This window comes from Pteropus alecto, unplaced genomic scaffold, assembly GCF_000325575.1.
Source record: "Pteropus alecto unplaced genomic scaffold, ASM32557v1 scaffold3, whole genome shotgun sequence".
NCBI lineage: Eukaryota > Metazoa > Chordata > Mammalia > Chiroptera > Pteropodidae > Pteropus > Pteropus alecto.
The window spans coordinates 16041627-16065499 of NW_006442484.1; the positions used below are offsets into that span (position 1 = coordinate 16041627).

The 23873-nt window shown below is 36.0% G+C and overlaps 1 protein-coding gene across 1 annotated transcript in view; it reads left to right on the forward strand.

Annotated features, from left to right (window-relative positions):
- Positions 1–23873, forward strand: part of THSD7B (thrombospondin type 1 domain containing 7B) — a 745753-nt gene that overhangs the window by 614795 nt on the left and 107085 nt on the right. The window contains exon 16 of the mRNA XM_015596500.1: positions 19479–19612. Coding sequence (XP_015451986.1) covers positions 19479–19612 — 134 coding nt within the window. The remainder of the gene's footprint in view (positions 1–19478; positions 19613–23873) is intronic.

Sequence of the window (23873 nt, forward strand, 5' to 3'; positions counted from 1 at the left end):
AGCTCTCATAGTGACAGGACAGCTGGAGGAAATCTGCTCAACTTTTTCAGATCCATATTCATATTTGTTCTTTATTTCCACATAGTCATATGTTTGATATCCACTTAGAAGGGGTATTTAGTTTGAGAATCGGGAGGAAAACATTCAAATTCTAGCTAAAATGTAAGCCATTAATTTTGAGTAAGCAGGGAAAAGGATTTCTACTTTTTTTTTTCAACTTTGCATTTTAATAGTGGCTCAACTAATGCATATATAATTTTCTCTCCCTTTTGCTTGTCATGCACTGCCAACATGGACTTCTACAAAGGCTCAGGTTGGTGCTGCAATCTGTTTTGATCTTTACTGTTTTCATTTAGTGAAAAGAAGCTTTGATGGTTTTCTTCACAAATCAGCTTTTTTTCTCTTTGTAAATCCTGATCAAAACATTGTTTATACTTGGAAGAAGAAAATTCTCCCACAGGAGGGTCAGTTTCTTATATGTTACTATTGAATGAATTCCCTTACATCAGCAAAATGACTATTTCAGAAACCCACAAAATTGATTTATATCTGCTTAAATTTATCATGCCTGGGTTATTTCAATATGAAGAAAACAATGAGGTGAGATTTCAGAATGTACCAGGCTCTGAAAATGTTTCTGATGTTAAATCTGCTCTCTATTTTCAGAGTATATTAGATGGCTTTGTGCATGATCTCTGTATCTCCAAACTTAGTATTGAGAACTCCATACAGAGCTTCCTACTGAGATGCTGAGTTTAGAATCACCAAATTCTTAGCAAATAACACTGAGAATATCAAGTTTTCTTCCAATCTTACTCTCTTTCTCTCTTCTTATTTTTTAAAGGAATTAATCTTTTTGTCAAGATTATAACAGTGTCTCGTATTGTTACCGTTGGGGGTGATCTAAATCCGTCATTGCCCCAGTGGTGCTGGGGGCCTCGGTCCTTTCCGCTAATGCAATAAAGAATTACAGATCAGTGAAGTTTAGGGAAAGTAAGACTTATTGAAGCAGGATTGAAGAGAGAAACGGGCTACACTAGAGAGGCCTATAGCCTTGTGGAAGTGAGGAAGTCTGTCATATCTGGGCCATGATGGGAGATTGCAAAAGCAGTGCTAATTGGCATGTGAGGTTATTGTGATTGACAATTGACTGTTATATAACCTATTGTTAACTGCACATGTCCTTACCCAGAATTTAGTCTGTTATAATTAGATTCATGAACTTCCAGCCACATATATGACATTATAATGATGGTGTAATGAGGCTGAGGTAGAAAAAGGAGGTCAGAGTACTCCTTATTGCATATACGCTGTAGCTGGCCTAAACTGGTTGTCATGCTATAGTCATTTATTTCCTTGTACTCCAGGATGTAGGAATATTGTTATTTGAAAAAAAATTTTTTTTTCTGGGAGGTCCTAGGGGCAGCCTTTTGGGTTAGGCTGTAAGTGTTGTTATTCCTATTGTTATGGAGCTGGGCCTTTGATCCTGTCACTCATGGCTATCTAACAATATAAATCTTAGTTCTTTACTTTTATAGTTTTAATAAATCCATAAGCTATTTCTGACCACTTTGATTTTGTTTGAAATATTGTTGGTCATATAATGAATAAAAACATCAGTAATGTTTTCAGAGACTACCTGTTTAGAAAACTAGAATGATGTTTATGATGCCTTAGGGGCCAGAAGGTAACTACAGCTAAAGAGATTTTGTCAGTCACAGGAGTATCCAGATTCTTCATGTATGAGATTTTATAAGGAGTTACAAGGAAAAATAAAACTTAAGTAGTGGATCCCATGCACTGGGGAGGATATAAAATGTACAACTTCAGGCCTACTCAGCCTTCTGTTAATTGGGTGTTAGGTAGCAAACTTTCAAATTCAAAGAATTTTATGGTATCATACCTCCTATTGTGTCTAAGCTTCACCTAAATGCTCAAGTTGGCTATTTTTGGTCATATGGTATATAAAATCAGGGCATGGTCCTCTTAGGGTTGACTCCCATGTCATGCTCTGGGCATTTATAAACAGCTTATGTACAGAACAAATTTGCTAAAATTATGTTTCATTTTACATTCTCATATTTAACTTTTAAGATTGTTATAATGATTTATCAAGATAAATTCTTAGCATCCTATAGAAACTTCGTTTAGAATAATGACTTAAAAAAAAATATTTATTTAAACTGGTTTCAAGTATTCAGTACATTGATTAGACATCTATAATGTTCATAAAACAATCCCCAATTGTTCCCTCCCTCCCTTGGCACTCCACTTAGCCATCATATTAATGCTAACCACATTCCCTCTTCCATGCTCCCTGTGCCTAACTATCAACTACTAATTTGTACTTCTTTAACCCTTCACTTCATTCTCTTAGCCTCCCAACTCCCCTCCCCTGTGTCCGTCACCAAATTATCCACTATATTTGTGAGTCGGTTTTTGATTAGTTTGGGTTTTTGTTCCTTAGATACCACATATAAGTTAAAGCATATGGTAGAATAATGACTTTTTGCCTGATACATGCATCTTGATGGATTGTTTTAATTTTCACTCAAAAAGTCATTCCCTTTTTTAAGGTTGAACATGGTGGGCATTTTACTTCTAGTTCATGATATATTTCTTTCTGAATAACCAATCCTTCATCTCAATGATTAGTATATTTTACTTTTATTTAAATTTAAAAAGATCTCATTTCCTCCAAAACTTGGTCAAACAATATAAAGACTAAAAAATTAAAAGTTTAACATAGGTTATGATGTTATATATACAGTGGACTGTGAGATGCAGAGAAAGGTTAAGCAAATATAACTTTCCAGGCAATAGGATCTCTGTTACAACTTCTCAGCTCTGCCATAGTAGTACAAAAGCAGCCATAGATAAAACTACATGAATGGGCTTGGCTGTGACTCAATAAAATTTGATTTAAAGAAATAGGGAATGTCAGCAAAAATAGTGGAGAAAGGACCTCCCAAAATGCTCTCCTGCATAAAAGCATCAAGAACACTGGCAAAAACTGTCCAAATCAGGTTTCTCAGTATTGTGTAAATTAATCAAAGACTGAAGCAATCTGGGGATCATTTACTCAAGAAAAATGGCAGAATCTTAGAAAGCTGCAATGCATTTTAACTTATTTTCATGTCCCCAACCCCAGCTCCACGGTAGCCTTGAAAGAAGCTGTCCACAATTGTGATAAAAAATAATCAGTCTGGCATCCATTAGAGAGGGCTTAACAGGGTTGGAGCTTTTACAAAGTTCTATTTTTGAAGAATTGTTATTATTTGACTGTCTGGTGGCTCTCAGGAAGATTCTACTCATAAGGCTGTCTTTATTTGACCTGACTGTGAACTAGCCCAGTATGAACAGCTTTTTCTTTGGGGACATTAATCCAAAATAATCAGAGACAATTGTTTAAGTTGTGGCTACCTGAGAGAGTACCTAGCAGTTGAGACAAACAATTAAGATAACAAAAAGCTTAGAAGGAAAAGCTTAGGGAATATGTCCATAGCAGTTTTGAAAAACTCTGACATATTGGGAATTAAAAGGCCATTCACATGTGTATGGCTGGCACATACTTATGAAAGCTCTAAGACCCTCTCACCGCAGGCTAACCTGAGGCAATGTGCAAACAGAAAGGGAAGACAAAGAGTTGTAAATGGCTTGGCTGAATGTTAAATGTGAGCCATAACATACACACAGAGCCCCTCATCAAAGACTGGGAGATTCATTAGTACCAAGCATTAAAAGTAATCTCTGTCAGATCATTGGAGACATCATTAGACATGACAAATAACACAGATATCACAAAATTAGTTGAAAAAAAAATCATTAAATAAAATAACAACAATGATAACAAATAGCAATGTCAACAAACACTAAAGAGAGGGAAGAAGCTGATATCCAGAGTTGCTATATTATTTTAAATGTCCAATTTTCAACAACAGCAAAAATGTAAAGCATGCAAAGAAAAAGAAAGTATGGTCCGTACACAGGAAGCAGTCAATACAAACTTTTTAAGGAAGCTGAGATGTTGAACTTACTAGACAAAAATTTTGAATCAGCTATTTTAAATATGTTCAACTAAAGGAACTAAAGGGAAGTATAAGAATGTTATCAAAGCAAATAGAGAATATCAATAACAAGATAGAAATTTATAAGAAAGAACCAAATATATATTGTAGAGTTTAAAAGTATAAAAACTACAATAAAAATTTACTAGAAGTCCTGAACAGTAGAATTAAGCAGGCAAAAAAGAAGAACTGGTGAACTGGAAGATATTGAGATTATCAAGTCTGAGGAACAGAAAGACAAAAGAATGAAAAGAATGAAGAAAAATAAATAGGAGCCTCAGAAATCTATAGGGCACTATCAAACACACATATACATACATAATAGGAGTCCCAGAAAAAAAGGAAACATGAGGCAGAAATAATTTTGAAAACATAAGAGCCAAAACTTTCTAAATTTGGTAAAAAATAATTAATATACACATTCAAATTTCATGCAGGATAAACTTAAAAAGATCTACACCTAGACACATCATAATAAAAACTGTCAAAGTTAAATACAAAAATAGAATCGTTAAAACAGTGTGAGAGAAGTTTATCATTTACAGGTGATCATCACCATTAGAATAAATAGTTGAGTTCACATCAGATACCTCTGAGGAAAGAAGGCAGTGGGAAGACATATTCAAAGTACTAAAAAGCGATTTATTCAAGAATTCTTTATCCAGAGAAAACCATTCTTCAAACATCAAGGAAAAATTAAACTCCCAAATAAACTAAAACCGAAAGAATTCATTGCTAGCCCTACACAAAACACTAAAGGGAGTCTTTCACACTGGAATAAAAGGTCACTAGATAGTTGTTCAAATACACATGAAGAAATAAAGAGCGCCAGTGAAAGTAAAGGTCATTATGTATTAGTATAAAACAGTCTACCCAATAACAGCAGAATGTGCATTCTTTTCAATTGCACACGCAACATTTTCCATGATAGGCCATACATTAGGACATATGACAGTCAATATGTTTAAATGGATTGAAATTATACAAAATATGCAAGGGAACCGGAATAGTCAAAACAATCTTTAAAGAGAAGAACAAAGTTGGGGTACTTATACTCCATACTTTCAAAACAGTTCAAAAGTACATTAATCAACTGTATTGTACATAAGGATAGACCTATAGATCAATGGACTAGAACTGAGGCTGGAAATAGACCTATACTTTTGTGATTGATTTTTTGACAAAGTGCTATTGTTGCAAGTGTCCTATTGCTATAACAAATTATCACAAATTTAGTGACTTAAAACAACATAAATTTATTATCTCACAGTTATAGATGTGGAAAGTCCAAAATAAGTCTTGAACATGTTGTCTTACTTCTGGATTGATGCACTGGAGAAGAACCTGAGCCTTGCCTCCTCTGGCCTCTGGAGGCTGCCAGGATTCTTGGCTATTTCACTCAAATCTCTGCTTCATTTTTCACATCATCTTCTCTGGTATCTGACCTTTCTGTGATCTTCTTATAAGCACCCTTTTAATTACATTTGGCCCACCTGGATAATCCATGATAATCTCCCTATCACAAGAAGCTTAATTTAACCACATATGCAGAATTCCTTTTGCTATGTAAAGTAACATTCAGAAGTTCCAGGAACTAGGGTGTGGATATCTTTATGAGGGCAGTGTTCAGCCTAATACAGTTGCCAAGGGAATTCAATGAAAGAGAGTATAGTCTTTTCAACAAATGATATTTGGAAAGCTGGATATCCAAATGCAAAGAATAAATCTGTACCACTCTCTCACAGAATATACAAAAATCAATCCCAAATGGACCAAATACTAAAATGTTAGGCTAAAACTATTACACTCTTAAAAGGAAACATCGTGTTAACTTTTGTCATCTTGCTTTAGGCAATGAATACCTAAAGCTCAAGCAACCAAAGGGAAAATGGAAGATTGGACTTCATAAAAGTTAAAAACTTTTGCAGTTCAAAAAACATCACCAGGAAAGTACAGACAACCCAGAGAATGAGAAAAAAATATTTGCAAATCATGTATCTTATAAGAATCTAGTATCCAGGAAATATAAATAAATCTTACAACCCAACAAGAAGAGAACACAGGACTTTACTAGACATTTCTTTAAAGATATACAAATGACCAATAAAGATGTTCAGATGTGAAACACGATTAGTTTTTAGGGAAATGCAAATCAAAACCACAATGAGCTGTCACTTTGTACCCACTAAGATACCTATAATCAAAATTAAAAAGACAGTAAAGTAATTGTACCCCTTATGTATTGTAAAGTAATTGTACCCCTTATGTATTGCTGATAGAAATGTAAAATATTGCAGCTACTTTGGAAGACTCTTTGCAGTTAAAAGGTAAACATAGTTTTCCATATTATTTAGGAATTCTACTCCAAGGTAATAATCAAGAGAATTGAGAACTTATAAAAACTCATACACAAATGTTTATAACAGCATTATTCATAAGAGCCAAAGGATGGAAACAACCCAAGTGTCTATCAACTTAAAGAATGAATAAACAAATTTGGCATATCCAAACAGCTGAATGTAGTTTAGCCATAAAGCTATGATGAAGTATTCATGATACAGCATGGATGAGCTTTGAAAATACTATTCTATGAAAAACAAAAGTTCATGTATTGAATGATTCCATTTATATGAAGTGACCAGAATAGGCAAAACCATAGAGGCAGAATGTAGACTAGTGGCTGATTGGCAGGGGCCAAAGGAAGGAGAGAATGGGTAGTGACTGCTAAATGACATACTATTTTGGGAAGAGGGAAGGATGATGATGAAAATATTATGAATTAGAAATAGTGATGATGGTTGCACAACTTAGCAAATATTTAAAAACACTGAAATTTTACACTTTCGAGAGTAAACTTTATGATGTGTACATTATATTTCATTAAAAAAAAAATAGCAGGCCACATTTGGCCCATTGGCCAAAGTTTGCCAACACCTACACAAGAGAAAAGGATTTGTGTCATCTTTATCTAGTGTCTAAGGAGATTATGAGGCTTACATAGTAGAGCATTGTCAAGCATAGTAAATGTCTGATAAATTAATGCATGAGTAAATAAGTACAAGAGATATAGCTGCAACTGTCAAAAGCACAAACTGTTAAAAGATCTATAACTGTTGTTATCAGGTGACAGTTATCTTTAATGAAGAATAATTTTCATAATATTCATACTCTTTTCTTTCTATTTCTTACCAGTATCTTATAGTCTACTCTGTGGTAAATGGTCCCTAAATTATTAATGTCTTTAATTAAGTCTTTCAGCATAGGTCACTTTATATGTCTCAGCTATAAAATTAAAGACTTTTCCTTTTTAGGAGGAACCATTTCATGCTAAAGAGAAATGTCAAAAATTGACATTACTATAGAATTTGTAAATATCCCCTTGTATCTTTATCAGAAATAATAGTGCTATTTTTAGAGTGACTTGGGTTGTTTTGCTGGCTTAGCTGGTACTGATTGGGCATTTCTTTCTCAGCAATGTATTAGGTGCTGTGGAAGATGAGAACGCATATAAAACATCAAAGCATGTGTCTCTTTCGATCTGTCACCTTTATGAGGTTTTGAGGGTGCAGTGTTAGCAACTATTCAAAGTTTATTCAGTTAATCTACATGGGAGGGCAGGTGTAATTTTGATAAAAATGGTGCAGTTGGGATAGATGATCATATAGTTTATTTCCAGCTCCAAAATTTATTCAACCAATGCCTCAATGCTAATCTTACTCAAAACAAACATTACTTATGGTAAACTCTCTCAAAGTTTCTAAAGCTCGTATACTGTGCTGTTCTTCTTTTGAAAGTATTAATGTCAGATTATAAAGAGGGAAGCTAGACCCCAAGAGTCTTTTAAGTGAGTTGCCAGGAAATCGATGGTGGAACCTGAAACAAAACCTTCTCACAGCTTCCTTCATATTCCTCTGCTCACTAGACCACAGATAATCTTTCACTCAGTATAAAGGATCACTTCACCCATTATTGAAATTAAGCCACCCCCAAAGAGGACCACATTATCAATTTAATGGATTCAACCAAGGAATTCAATAAAGGAGAACAGGAATACAATACAAGTAGAGTGCTTGATGTTGCCCATCTCCTAAACTGCTCTACAGATGCCATTTCATGAATCTAAAGCAGTGTGATTCCTGCCAAGGAGGCATATTTTAACAAGTCCCACCCCCAACAAAGTGAAGTATACTCTTAGATCTAGAACCATAAGCCTTATACTTCCTTAGAGTTCAATTAAATACAACATGCATATGTTATGAGTCTGTCATGGGCCCAATGCATGCTAGATATTATAGGCAACATGTGAGACATGGAGCATAAGACATATAGTTCCCACCTTCTGAGAAAGCCAGTTGTCACTGTGAACCTGGCCCCTCATACTAGCAAGGTCTGCCTTTAGTCACAACGAGTGCTGACCTCCTTGAATCTTACCTGCCATTAAGGGAAGAAGAAGTCAATCCTTTTAGAAGCCTGCATTTTTCTTAATTTAAGGTGTCCATAATTGGGATGGGATACTACCATCATCTATATTCAGAGAAATCAGAAACGAATTCAGAAATGAGAGGATTTCGAATTTCATAAATCTAAGAAATATCAGAAAGACTCTAAATTAATTTGAGTATCTACTTTCAAATATTGGGACCAGAGTATAATTATAAGCAGTTGTGTTTGAATTATTGATGCATAATATTTAAATCTCTATAAAATTAAATACAAAGAAGGCAAACCTTTTAGCTTCAGGTGGTATCAGAATCATGGCTTGGTCTAGGTATGCTTTTTCAGAAAGCATGCTCAGAAAATATTTCTGCACTCATTCACTGTTTATGCCCATATACACCTATGAAGTACAGAGTATAAACCAGGGAAATGTGGTTTTTGTTGTTGTTGTTGTTGTTGTTGTTTTTGGTGGTGAGGCGAGGCTGTTTGCAGAAAATATGATTTCTGGACCTCTTAGTCCTCAATAAATATAAAGGCTGTCGTTTGTTGCACATGAACACATACATGCATTTGTGTTTGAACTTTGTAGAGGCTAAATTGGCAGAAACATACTCACTTTGTGTAAATGAGTTAATTGATCATTCTGTAACACATTTTAAAGCCTTCATTGTCAAGCTTTTCAAATATCATGTGTTTTATAATGGCTTCATTATTTATGTTGTATGGAGTAGCATTTGCTCTTGTTAGACATGACTTTTGCCTTACCATCAGCTGTCTTTCCTTTGCTCAAAATAAAGTTTTCTAAAACGCAGGACAGATGCAGTTCTGCCTTAAACTATCATTTTTCTTCAGTAATCATCTTCTGTTTTTATTTTGTGAAGAGCTGCAAAGGCTCTATATTTCACTGTCTGCCTCAGAGGAAGAATGTTTCCAACAAAATACTCTTTATTCCATAATTCTACAGCTTTCAATTAGTCCCCAATAAGAGTCTCCAATTGATGAAATTAGTGTGGAAATCAGAGCCAAGATCTCAATTTATCACCATGTAAGTGAATGGCAGGGATTCCATTATCAAATCAATCTTGTCTCTCATTTCTGCAAAGGTCAAGCTGTGCTATCCTTGGTTATAAAACATCACTTGTGGCTCTATGTTTCACTTTAACTTAGTCACAGACACATCAGGTTTATTAGGGGAGAACTCACACTAAGAGTTCATATTTTAAAAAGCCATTTTGTGCCGTGCCTGGCCTTGTATTTTAACTGAGAAAACCATTAGAACACAATACAACCTATGAGCTGCTTTCTTATACATTTATCTACAGAAGAAAAAAAAAAAGATTATTGTGGTTGCGTATGTGTGTATAACACATAACATCTTTGTGGGAAAAGTCTCTGGGGATATTTTATAGTAATTATTTTTCTCTTTTGCCTCAAACAATAAGAATTAATAATTATGTCTGGTTTTTCTTGAATGAAAAGATACAGTGATCTCCTCCTCTTCTCCTGCTTGTTATGATAGGATCATTTAGAAATTAGCCAAATTATAAATGGACTTAACACACTGCAATTCTGTTTCTCCTTCTTTTTCTATTGGTCTTACTAGACAAAATAATGGCCACATTTGATGGCTCCTTCATTTGTTTTGTTCTAACGTCCTGATAGACTGTGGAGTAAGTGGTAGATGAGAACTCTGATGCATTTTAGAGTAGAAACAGTTTGTTTTTGATAATAATTAAGACTAGCATAGTGGGCCCATCATTATCTCATTGCCTGATAAGAAACATCTGAAAAGTTATTTCTTACCAATTATAGGGCTTTCCTTTTGGACGTGGTCCTGGGAGCCAGTTTTCTGCTTGACTACTGTGAATATTGTTAATTTCTGAGCAAACCTTCCAAAGACCAGATTGTTTTTCAGATCATACACAACATCAGATCTATCCTAACTAAGCCAACATAAGATGAAAGAATATAGTAAGAATGTTATGAAGAAGTTTTCTTGGCAAAAACCCAAGAGTTTCTGCTGTTCCACTCATTAGCAATACTCCCTGGAATTCAGGGCACTTGGGAAGCTGATGTCATATCTTTTTTTTTTCTCCGCATAATTTTGTTGGTGAAAAAGAAGCTTTACTGTGTCCCTAGGTTCTAGAATATACTAATCTTAAATAATTCCAAAAAGAAGCACTGGTGCTTGGGTTATCTCGTTCACTTTTACTACCAAATCTTGGTGTCTCTTCTTGCTTGTTATGTTGACAGCTTTGTGAAAATAGCAGTTATAATGACCATTATTCCATAACTATAACCTCGTACTGATACTGCTGCCTCTTCTGCCTTTCTCAGCACTCTCACGTACGCTCATCTCCCTCATATTCAAGATAACTTATGTTCCCCAGATTTATTTGGAATATCTCTCTTGATATAAATCTCATGTCTTAGTGGCTCTCATTGTCTACAAAATAAGGTTGTACCTCATCAGATTTCCCATTTACTTACCCCAGGTAGCTTCAGTCTCCAGGCCTCATCCCGTATGCACCAGGACCCTTGTGTACAGTTTATGAGAATTAGATTTTGGTTTGTTTGCTTGATTGACACATCTCTCATCCAAAATAGTTCATAGTAGATTAATCCTACCCAGGGCTACTCATCCTTGTCCATTTCTATTGGATAGTCCAGCCACACAAACATAGGATTCCTCTAAGGAACGTGCATCTTAAATGATATTGCTTCCTTATACAAATACGTTTTTATAATCCGAATTATATTGCTTTTCTAGGCATGCTCGAAAAGTATGTCTTTTTGAAGCCCATAGGTTTCTTGCATTTTTTGAATAGAGAGATAGTGGCACGTATCCTAGAATACAGGAATAGCATGATGCTCTGAATGACTGAGAGTAAGTTGGAGCTGTACAGCGAAGGCCAATAAGGAAAGAAAAGGTTTTCTCCAAAGGCTTCACTTCCATTTGACACTTATGTAATGAGTTGCAACTCTCTTCCCTTTCTTGATAAACCCCCAAAAGTGCCACAGACCTTTCTGATTTGCTTACCTTTCAGACATGTTTCTGAGAACTGAGATCTGTTAAGCGCTATTTTAGCACTGCCTTATGCCTATAACTTATAAAACATTTTTTACCTGCCAGAAGGCAGAGTCATCTTCATTTCATACTTCTTTTATTGCAGCAGAGAAGAAAAGGTTTCCTTTCTCACCTGATATCTGGTGGTCATATTCTAGTACCCAGAATCACTCACTCTGCCTATCTGTCTACCTACCTATCTATCTAATCTTCGCACAAGACTCCTATACCATATCACTTAGATGGTCAGGCCAAAAGTTTTTGTTTTCTCTGTGCTCAGGTTTCCATGGTGCAATCCAATACCCTCTGAGAACATACCTCTTTTTAATTGTTCTTTTATTGTGATAATATATCTTAATATGAAATATATTCAAGAGATTTTTAAGTATATAATGCAGTAAGTACTCTTATCCATAGACACAGTGTTGTCCATCACACCTCTAAAACTAATTCATCTTGTATAACTGAAATGTTATACCCATTGGTTAGCTTCTCCTCATTTTCCCCTACTCCCAGCCCCTGGCAACCACCATTCTGTTCTTTGCTTTAATAAGCTTGAGTATTTGAGATACCTCATATAAGGGACTCATGCAGTATTTGTCCTCCTGTGATTGGTTTATTTCACTTAGCATAATGACCTCAAGGCTTATCTATAACCTCCTTTCTAAAGAGTTATGGGCTCAATTCTTCCAGTTTTCTGGAAGTATCAATCATAGTTGGCATGGTGATGTTTTACTTTTCACTTTAGTTTGATAACTGCAATCTGTTCTATGACAATCCAAAGAACCACCATGACAGTAGTCCCTGGCGTGCTGTGAGCAATCTACAAAATTTCGTCTGATTTCTTGCCATTACGCAGCATGCCAGTGGGTGGCATATCCCAGGGTACTGGAGAAGGCAGTCCAGATTCTGGAGTGAGTTTCCTTCTCTCATTATGTTTTGTTATGATTGTTTACATAGTGCTATGGTGCAGAGTGTGGGCCTTACAGTTCAACTTGCCCCAAGTTGCCCGTGTCAATATGCTCCCTCAGTTCTATAATACACAGCAGGCACAGAGGCAGTCTGATCAATTCTTGTGCATGCACATGGGTGCCTGCATGTGTGTGCACTTTCTTGAAGAATATGCACTTTATAGGATCTGCACAACAATATTTGTTGCTGAGTGTCCCTTATCATGTGATGTACTTTAAAACCATGGTTTAGTTTCATAGTTGAAATAACACATAATAAGAAATGTCAGTCAGCTATAGGAGGAAACATAATATGTATAGAAAAACTAGGACATTTTTACTTATTTGCCATTATAAATAATCTAAAGTACATCAGCACAAGTAATGGAGCTTTAATCCTTTTAGATGAGGGTTTCGTGGCTCTTCTCTGTTAAATACCTTCTCTAGTGGATGTATTTGACATCCTTAAAGTGGGCAGGAACCTAGCAAAGCAAGAGGAAGTGCATTTGTGGTTTGGGGACGTTGTACTTATGCAGTCTCAGTGTCTACCTCCCACTTTCCTCTCCTACCACAGGGAAGAAAATAGGACAATGTGGGTGACAGAGATGAATTAGCTATGCATGGGTATTGGTCTTGATTTTGAGGACTCTGCTTAAGAGATCATCAGTGGTATTTAGGCCAGAGGGGAGGGCTTTAGTTCTGTAGACCAGCAGTCTCCAACCTTTTTGGCACCAGGGACTGGTGCTCCTATGAGAACCTAGTATCTGATGATATGAGGTGGAGCTGAGATTGTGATGCTAGTGTTGGGGAGAGAGTTGCTGCAAATACAGATGAAGCTCAGCTTGCTGACCCACCAGCCACTCACTTGTGCTGTGCGGCCAGGTTCCTAACAGGCCAGAGACCTTACCGGTACCTGTCTGTGGCAGTCCTGAGGGTTAGGGACCCCTGCTGACTCTTAGAAAATGAAAGGCAATGAATCTGGAGTTTAGAACTTCTCAGTAAATAAATAAATACACACACACACACATATACATACATACATACATACATATATATATATATATGTATGTATGTATGTATGTATATATTTTCAACATTCACTTTTAGAAAAAGAACTATTCTATACAAGATATCTTTTATCAAAATATAAACAGTAATGTGATTTCAGGGCATAGCCTCCTTGTTAGTCTATTTCTTCTCCTTTATATGTAAAAACAGTGGTTCCCTGAGTTTTTTGTATTAAGACTTTATGCTCTTAGCCAGCCTGCATTGAGAAACTTTCTAATGAGCGTCTTCAAATTCAGCCGTGCTTTCAAATGAAATTAAAACTTTATTAATCACAACATCGCCTAAATTCATTTTACAAGTGGTGGTACCAACATCTGAAATTATACTATTCATTGAGACTACAGACAAGTTTTGGTATGGAAATGCATTCATGGGTCCTAACAATAATGCCACAGTTCTCAGGGTCTGAACATCTGGCTTGGAAACTGCTGTTCTTAGGAGATGGAGAATGTAGCTACCACCATTACTGTTGTAATAAACAATAACATTGGCTTTAAAGTTCAACAAGTATTCGTCAATAAATTTTGCAATAAAGCTCATTCAGTATTATCAGGTTTATTTTTAGATTTTTAACATCAAAATTGAAAAGAAAACATAAAATACATATTTAAAATCAATGGTGAATCTCACAAACTAGGCATATGATATGTTCAGAGCATTCTGAAGAAGTCTTTTCATTTGCCATGTAGCTAAGGAAGCTGATGTGTGAAAAGGTCCAGGCTGAGGAGGGCAGCCACAGGGCCTCAGACTTGAGCAGCTAGACTAAAGCTCACAGTTACCCACATCCTTGAGCATGGATCACTAGACTCCAAGATCTCCAGAAAAACCATTATCCCAAATGCTACACTCTTGAGCAACTCATAGCACACAATGACAGGCATAACGGTTTTCCCACAGATACCAATTTAAAAACACTTCTGGATATTTTTAACTCACCATCTTCAACACAAAGAATTGCAGCCATCCAAAACACACAGGCCTCCTCTTACTTTAAGCATGGAAGTTAGTTTTCTGAGACACTTTTTGGATTTTTCAAATTGTGAAAGGAGACTCGATACCCCAAGAATAGCAATGAATTACTCATGCAATATTTTTTCTATGTAAAGCAATAGGCATCATCTACTATAAAGACATCTTTGAAAATTCTGTTTCAGTTTTCCCCTTTTCAGGAATTTATAAATATTAGCATTATCTCCATCACAGAAAAGATATTGACTATCTCTTGGAGCACAGTGATGTGCCTGACTAAGCTAAACAGGCAGCCTGTGCAGACTGAGATTCTCAGTCTCATTTTGAGTACCAGCCATAATGACTAACTTAGCTACTTCGAATGTTATTTTCATCTGTGAAAAGAGATTATACCAGCCTCAAATGATTGTGATCATTGAGACCTAAGCCATAGAATGTCTTATATAAGCTATAAACTACACAGCATTATTGTAGTGTCATTGATGACTGGGGACTGTTAATGGGCAAGTTGTAAAGCATTAGGGTGCAGCTACATTAGAACTGAACTTTTAGCACTGTACATATCATATTGTGCAGAAGCAGATTTAAGTGCTTGATTAATAAAAGTAAGCGAAAGGTTAATGTGTAATTGTGTAAATGCAATTCTTTCCAGTCAGTCAGACAAGTCCTAATGCAAGAGAGTATAACTTAGCTGCTGATTGAATAAGACAAGGGACTAATTTGGTAAATTGAGGGAGAGCATAGCCTAGTAGATCCTTCCGAAGAAGGGACAGCGAAAGGCCTGGAGGATGAAAGAGAGGAAGCATGGATAAGTAGAGAATGGCTGGGAAGGAAATTCTTTGAATTAAAGGATGAGGGTCCCAGACTTGATGAGAGGCAAGTCTGTACATCTTATGTTAAGAACTCATAAAGTTTAGAGGAGAGGGGAACCCCTAATGCTTTGTTGATCTCACTGCTCCTAGAGACCAGTTTCTCTCACATTCCAATACATTCTAATGGGAGATCACCTGCCTGTGGTCCCAGATGGGCCTTTGAACTGATTTTCAAGTTTTACTAAGTAGCCACAGTGACTAGCATAGAACTCTCAATCCTGAAGGTTTCTACCTTGGTCTTGCCTAGCACCTTCACTGGAGCAAAGTGTTATTACTACAGGAATTTGGAGACCCTGAATTTTCATTTATTTTTGTTTTTGTTTTTGTTTTTATTATGGTCGTTCTTCACTTATTTGCTTTATATTTGAATCCTTGAACTCTAAGACTCTGATATCTAATAATGACATCTACTGAGCCCCAATGAGACCCTGCTTCTAAGTTTATGCCAGGGAAGTCTGTCTATAGTTGAAGAGTAGTATCAGAAAGCAGTATTTAATTAAATTGATCAATTATAATGAGTAGTGTTTTATTTAATAAATATTAAAAGATTGTTTCAATTTATGATATGACTCTAGGACTAGCAAAATTATAAAAACACAGTTCCCAAAGAAGTAATAAATAGGACTCATTATTAGAAGAATGAAATGTTTCCTCTTTCAGTGGATTTAGATTTTTCAGTGGCATTTTTTAGCATCTAGGTCCTTATTAAACCCTGTAATTTTCTTTCTAATTTGTGCCATTAAAAAAATGATTATTTTTAACTTCCCCATGGCTCATTTCTCTCCTTCAGAGCATTTCCATATGATTCCTTAATTAAGTCCATATTTTAACAAATTTCCATTATAAAATTATCATAAGCACCAACTAAATAGCAATATGAAGTAGGTAGAACATAAAGGACTGACAGGAGAAGAAATTGGGCCTCTGGGCAGTTAATATTTATTCTTGAATGCCTACTGCCTTTTGGCTTCTAGTGGGTGTTTTTGATCCTCTGAGATTCCTTGACTGATGGACAAGGACTCTAAAGAAAGAATTCTCACAATTGTTAAGTGACAGCCTTTCTTTCCCATAACAAAATCACCAAGCAGTGCTTTTGGATAACACAGTGATTGTTATTCTTCACCAAAGCCCCATAATGGAAAGAAAAGATTTTCATTTTTTGTTCATTTTTATTGTCCTTTGAGCCTGTAAAGTACCTTTGCAGGTTCCAGTTAGTGGGCCTGTTTTCTCTAGAGAATTAAGAACCATTTAGCAACCTGGGCCTCTTCAAAAATTAGTTTTAATTCAACAAATACTTAATGAGCACTGCCTGCCAACCCCCACTCCCTACCCCCATCTTGTGAAATACAGACACCCTGGAAACTTAGTCCCTGTCTGCCTAAGACTCACAAGTTTTTTTTTCAAGTAGCCACATAAACAAACACTTGTGGTCCAGATCCAACTTCTGGCTACATATGCTGCCCAGAAGCATATTTAGATGTGGAGAGTGTAAAGTGTGTTTCTCTGAGCATATCCTCTCAGTATTATTTAAGGTACAAAGTAGACTTATGGTCATTAAGACTAAGGTGAGAGAAAGGCCTAAATTAGTGTGAGAGAAGAGGAGTCAAGGTGATGACTATCAAATATGTTTGCTCCCCCACACCCCACAGTGTAGCCCTAAATAGCACCACTGTTCCAGATCTGTATGTGCACACCCTGGCGTTATAATGTAACTACGAGGTTGCTTAAAACCAAGACTATCATTACCAAAGACATGCCAACTGGAAATGGGAAAAGCTTCATGGAAATGGTGGGGTTTACTTGTGCTTTGAAGGAAGGTAAGGATTTATCAACTAGAAGCGACAATACAAGCAATATTAAAATGGCAGACAAATATTGGAGGGGAATCAAGTAAATCCATATGACTGGAAGATCTTCTTTAAGAAGTGCTATTTTTATACTATTAGTTAAGAAGGTGGGTCAATTTCTTCCTACATAGACCTGCTCCTTGCCTTCCAATAGCTTGTTATTAAGGTTAGCTACTCTGCTATGGGAGCAAATCACCAGAGGATAAATAATAAAAATAGTAAACCAATATATAACCAGGTGTTTAAATGTGTATAAAAGAGGTACATGCAACTAAACAGCTTTTCATTTTCCATCTGATCTTGGGGCTTTATACGGAAGGGGGTAGGAATATAAGCTGTTTAGTGTTGCTAGCTTTAGAAAAATGGGTCTATCTCAGATGATATCCTATCCATTTGCTTACAGATTCATATTATGAGGTGTGGGGAAAATTAGGTTTTTAATTTTTTCATCTACCTTGTTTGTGCAAAGTGCTTTGACATACTTCCTTGTATCTCAAAGAAAGCCAAAAAAGCTTTCTTTAAATTATCTGATATATACTGAAGAGTTTGTAGAACAAACTTATAAATTCAGTGAAAGCTTCATTTCCATGGTGCAGTTGGGTCAGCTAAATCTTCAGCTGTCATCAGCTTAGTTTCCTGGTGTCTGTTTTGTTGGGGTCATGTCTTTTCATTTTTATAGATTCTTCTTTTACCTCTAGTATCCTATGAGTTTTTTGAGCACTTTTCTCCCTTACAAGTTATTACTTCTTTATTCTAATGTGGACACTACTTCTGACCCTTTCATTCCATTCTTGTCAGTATTCACAGCATGAAATGTGATTCTGTTATTACTTAATTCCTTACTTTTCTCACACTATTTCCAGTTGTATTTTCCCATCTCCTTTCATTTTGCCCTCACATATTTTTCACCTTGTTGTTTCTCGTATCCTTGTGCACTCCATGAGAGAGCCAAAAAGAACCCCATAGTCAAAAATAGTTTCTGACATTCTTTGTGATTCCTAAGATAGTCTCACAGAAACCTTTTCCCATCTGATTTCCATCTAACTTGCTAGCAGTGCTCCAATCTTGTTTTCTGATTATCCCATTGCATAGTGCTTTCCCTTGCATTTAATAGAAACTTGCAAGTAATGGTTCTGTTTGGATAGTACTGCCTAGTCATCATTTACAATTTTAGAGAATTAAAAAGGAAAGGGGAGGAAAAGACTCGGGCTTAAGTTCCTATTTCAAAGGCAGAGCATTAATTATAACTACTTTGTTAATAGTTTGAAACACTCTTTATCAGCATGCTATACTAGAGCCATCTTTGTGGTCTAGAGTAACGTATCATGAAATGGAACAGTTTTGTTTTTTGTTTTTTTTTTTTCCTTACTGAGGGAGAACACAGTGCTCTAGATTGAGGAGTGATGCATTTTAAATTTAGCCTCAAAGGGGCAGACAAACTCAATTGACTACCTATTGGGATACGATTATTTCAGGGGGGAAAAAAAACTTCACAAATACACAGGAAGTAACCTAAGAATCAATTATGATATTCATAGCATTTACCATGAAATTGTAAATATTCGCATTCAGTAATTATGCACAGCCTCTAACAGGTAGCGTTTGTCATGTGTGTGTTTTGGCTATGCTCTGAAAACATCTTACAAATAGCTAAATTCATATAAAGCCACAATGCCCAACAGGCTAAATAATTGCCTGTTAGCATTGATCATTTGGGGGCATAAAATCAAATTTCCGGTGCAAATAATACTACTTTTCTTATGCATTCTAAAAGCCTCTAATGTTCAAGAATAAATTTTCCTTACATGTATGTGTTTCAATTGACAGCTTAAAGTGCATCTGAGAATAAAATATACTGTATAACTGAGAGCTGGACTATCTAATAGATGTTATGTAAGCTCTTTGAGGAAGTGAAATGATAATGGAATATCTATTCTCAGTGATAGGAAATGACTGTCCTTTGTTCTCTTCTGCAAAGGCATACCATCATGTTTTAGTTGATTTCCCCTGTATGTTTTTTTTAGGAAAATCAATGATTTCAGAGAAGCCAAATATATCTTGCTTTTGGGGGATGGAATTTGGCTGTTTGGGCCAGAGTATAGTTCTTGGGTTATATTCAACAGGAATTACAAAAAGGTAGGCTGTTTTTCTATAACTTGAAGAGTTTCACATTTTTTTTTTTCCTTTCCCGTTCTTGATAGGTGCATGAGGCAGTCCCATGTTACAGTGAGTGCAATCAGTATTCCTGGGTTGTAGAGCACTGGTCTCCATGCAAAATCCACAATGAGCTGAAGTCCCTGCGCTGTGGAGGAGGAACGCAATCTAGGAAAATCAGGTGTGTAGAAATGGAGACATTTGGGAAATGGTGTTGTTGTTTCATAAAAACAACAACATTGCTTAAACTAAGTACACTCTGATTTTCTCAAATATACTCTAGCTTTTGTTCATCTTTAAGTTCATAGAAGCATGCATGTCCTGAACTGCTGTATATATAGTGGGATTTCCTCTGCAATGAAGCCACAATCTTTACAATTTCCTGCAAATGACTTCGGTGGAAAAGCCAACTGTGTGGAGCAGTCTGGCATTCGTCCACTGATTCATGGCCCTCACTGATAAGAAATTAGATTTTGACTGTGTTTCTTGGTTTTTTTTGTTGTCGTTGTTTGGGGTTTTTTACTTTATGGTTGGTATAGTTGATGGGCATTATCTTAAATTTGGATGTCATCACATTGAAGAAGTTAATTTAAACTCCCACAATTAGCCTTGGGAACTAATGTCTGAGAATACCTACAGACAACAGTAATACATTTTAATATAACAAAAGGATATCTCTGAAAGAATTTAGTGAATTCTGGGTTATTTACTAAGGGAGTGTATTTAAAGTTTTTGTTTTAAATACAGCAGTGGTAACCAAAAGAATCACTCGATGTGTTTAAGGAAACACTTTGGCCCAAGTTCATCAAAATGGTCTATTTAGAAATGATTTGAGAAGAAGAACAATTTATTTATCAATTGAGAATAATGGTAATAAACATTAGAGACTGAACAAGCAAAAGTTAAAATATTAATGGTAAGCAATGGTTAGTATATAAAATTGAGAAAACAGTGTAGTCAACTATTCAATTGCATGCACATATCATTTTGCCACATTTAGGAAGCTCCATTTCAGATGGACAGACATTGCCCAAATCAGATAACTCCCAATTAAATTAACTTTTAGATAGAAGTCAGTTACCAAGACAGAGCCTTCTTATATGTGTTGTTATTCAACATCGGCAAACATAATTTATTTGGTAATTCAGTATATACCCACCATTTCTGAGACATAGTCCCAATGTCACAAAACCTGGTAGAAATAGCTGCTGGAAAAATTATAGAAGTGCTCCTCAACAACCCAAGCAAATGACTAATGGACAAATTGTCTTTCCCTTTGTTCATCTCTTTCTTCTTAGGACTAGGTGTGCTCAGGCTGTCACAAACTTTGTACTTCTACCTTTTTCTCTTCAAAAGCTGTGTCTCCTCTGTCTTATTCTCTTATGGCTTTGAGAAATGACTGACCACTCAAGCTTATCAAGTAATATATAAATGAGATGTGGCATCTCTCACTCTTTTCCCAGCAAAGCCTCTTAGCAGTATTAAAACAAAATCTGAAGAATGAAAGGAAAGCTTTAAGAGAATGAATGCTACTGACAGAATTATGGCAGGTCGATTGAGAAAAAGATACTTGAACAAGAGGGACTTTAAACCACATGTCTCAGCTCAATCCTGCAGAGCCTGAGATAATAAAAATAACATGACTACCAAATATTACCTTGCTATGGGCTGAATTGTGGTCCCCAAAATCTATGTGTTGAAGTCTTAACCCCTAGTCCTTTAAAATGTGGTGGTATTTGGAAATAGGATTCTTAAAGAGGTTCTTAATGATAAGTGAGGTCATTCAGGTGAACCATGCCCCAGTTTGACTGGCATCCTTATAAGAGGTTAGTACACAGGCAGGCCCAGAGGAAAAGACTACGTGAAGACAGGAAGAAGAAGGCCATCCATGAGCCAAGGACAGAAGCCTCAGAAGAAACCAATCCTTCCAACACCTTGATCTCAGACTTTTAATTTTTAAAATTGTGAGAAAATAAATTTCTGTTGTTTAAGCCACCCAGTCTGTGGCATTGTGTTATTGTAGCCATAGCAAACTTATACATACTCACTGTGTTATATGGTTTATGTGTATGATCACATTTAAATATGTGAAGCAGATTTTCCAGGCATCTTGCATTCCAAACTGTTACTGACTTCTGTTATAATGAATGGAACAGCTTATCTTCTCTCTTTCTTAAAACCTATGAACTGGAGGACATCTTCATGGTCCATCCATGATTGCAGTCATTTATTAATTCAAAAAATGCTTATGAATATGTGCCTTCTATTATCAGGCACTATTCTAGGACCTGGGGATAAAAAAGTGAACAAAATTCCTGTCCTCAGAGAACTTACAATATTGCAGCAGAGGGGGAAAACAAACAAACAAACATAAATTAATATGTAATGGAACGTCTTTGCTATAAAATGCCAAGAAGAAAAATAAAATTGGTTAGAATGATGGAAGATATTATTTAGGGGAGGTTGATTAGCAAAATATTTAAGAGACACCTAAAAATATTTGAGAGACACCTACGTGAATGTGAAGATCTGTAGAAACAGAATTCCAGGCAGGAAGAAGTGTCTAAAGCAGGATCTTTCTTGGATTGTTGTAACAAGGTGAATAGTAAGATGTCCTGGGGTCAGTACTCAAATCATGTAGTCCTCTAAAACAAGGTAAAAGGAGATTATTCTTTTTGTTAGCCTAGAAAAGATAAGGAAATAGATTCTCCTTTATAGCCTCCAGAAAGAAATGCAGCTCTGCCAAAGCACTGAGTTTGACTAGTGAGATCTTTATTGGATTTCTATACTATACAGAATTGTAAGATAATAAATTTACATTGCTTAAGATGCTAACTTTGTGGTAATTTTTTAGTATAACTTAAATTCTTGTTTTCATTATTATAAAAAAGGGACCATATCTTCTCTAATCCTAAAAAACCCTTCTTGTAACCCTTTCCAGCTAATAAACCTTCAATTACTTGCAGCTGTAGGGAGGGGCCATCACGCAGCTATGTGGACTGACGGAGGGTGTCTGAGGGCCTAGGTACTTAAACATACTTTCAATAAACTCACCAGTTTTTCAGCCTCTTTCATCCACACTTCCAGGGTACTTAGTGCCACTAATTCCCAAATATTTTATGTGTTCCATGGTGTAAATGAAGTTTTTTTCTTAATTTTCCCTTGAAGGCTTAGAATTCAACCTACTTGATGTGTTAAGGCACTTACCGCTAACCTTTGTTCTTTCCCATATTCTTTGTCCTTGCAGGGTAGTTCCTTTCCCTCCCCCTTGGCATGCACATGTGTGTGTGTGTGTGTGTGTGTGTGTGTGTGTAAAATTTCTTTAATATTGTTTTTGTGGCATATCGAGAGTGAACGGAGACTAATGTGTTCTTTGACCACAAGTCTTACCTCTTCTTTCTCAGTGAAATAGTAAAAAGATATCAGCTGAGAATATGCAGTCAAGAAGGAAAGCAATTTCCAGCTTTTAAGTTTGTTCAGGGAAAGACATATAAACCATTTTGTGGTTCCTCCTTCCACTATTGACTGTTACCACAGGAGAGATTAAAGTCGATAGATGGCTCTATACCATGCCTCCATCCGTTAGAAAGCATTACGTACTTATGTCTTCTATCTACCATTCTCTGATAATGTTCTTTATACAATAGATAGTTCTATATTAGCACATAAGAGAGCTTATTTTATTTTGTGCCAAGTGATAGACTACATTACATTTTCATTAATTTTTGAAAATTCACAACATATATGTAAATGAAATTGCTAATGTATAGGATAATTCATTCCAGCACAGCATGATTTGGGGAACATCAAAAGCTCTCCAGTGCACCCCTCTTAAAATGCCTACTCCTTGGCTGTGGCATTGTGTCTGAAATAACCAGGTCAGCTAATGTCACCATCTAGCTCATCATCATTGTCAGTTTCACCTCTGCTTTGATCATTATTACTAGAAGAAAAGATTTGTAGCAATAGGTATCTTGTCTGTATGTTTTTCAGTTCTGTGCCTAGTACCCAGGCAAGGGCCCAGTGCATAGCAAACCCTCAAAAATATTTACTAAATGAGTCACTTATAAATAATAACTTTGTATACCAACACCTAGCAAAGTAGACTTGCACATAGCAAGTCTTAAACATTTTTGAGAATATATTTTAAAAATAAACTTTAATTTGGGATGTAAAGGCAAAGAAATGCCCACATCATAGGGGTGCAGCTTCATGAATTTTCACAATGTGAACACACCTCTGTAGCCCACCCAGAGGCCAGGAAACAAAATATTAGCAATACTACCTAAGCCCCTATCAGTCAGTAACCATTCTCCCAAGGGTAACCACTATTCTGACTTCTGACACCACTGAGGAGTATTGCTTACTTTTTAACTCTGTGTAAATGAAATCTTACAGTATGTGCTTTTTTTTGTGAGTAGCTTCTTTTGTTCAGAATTATA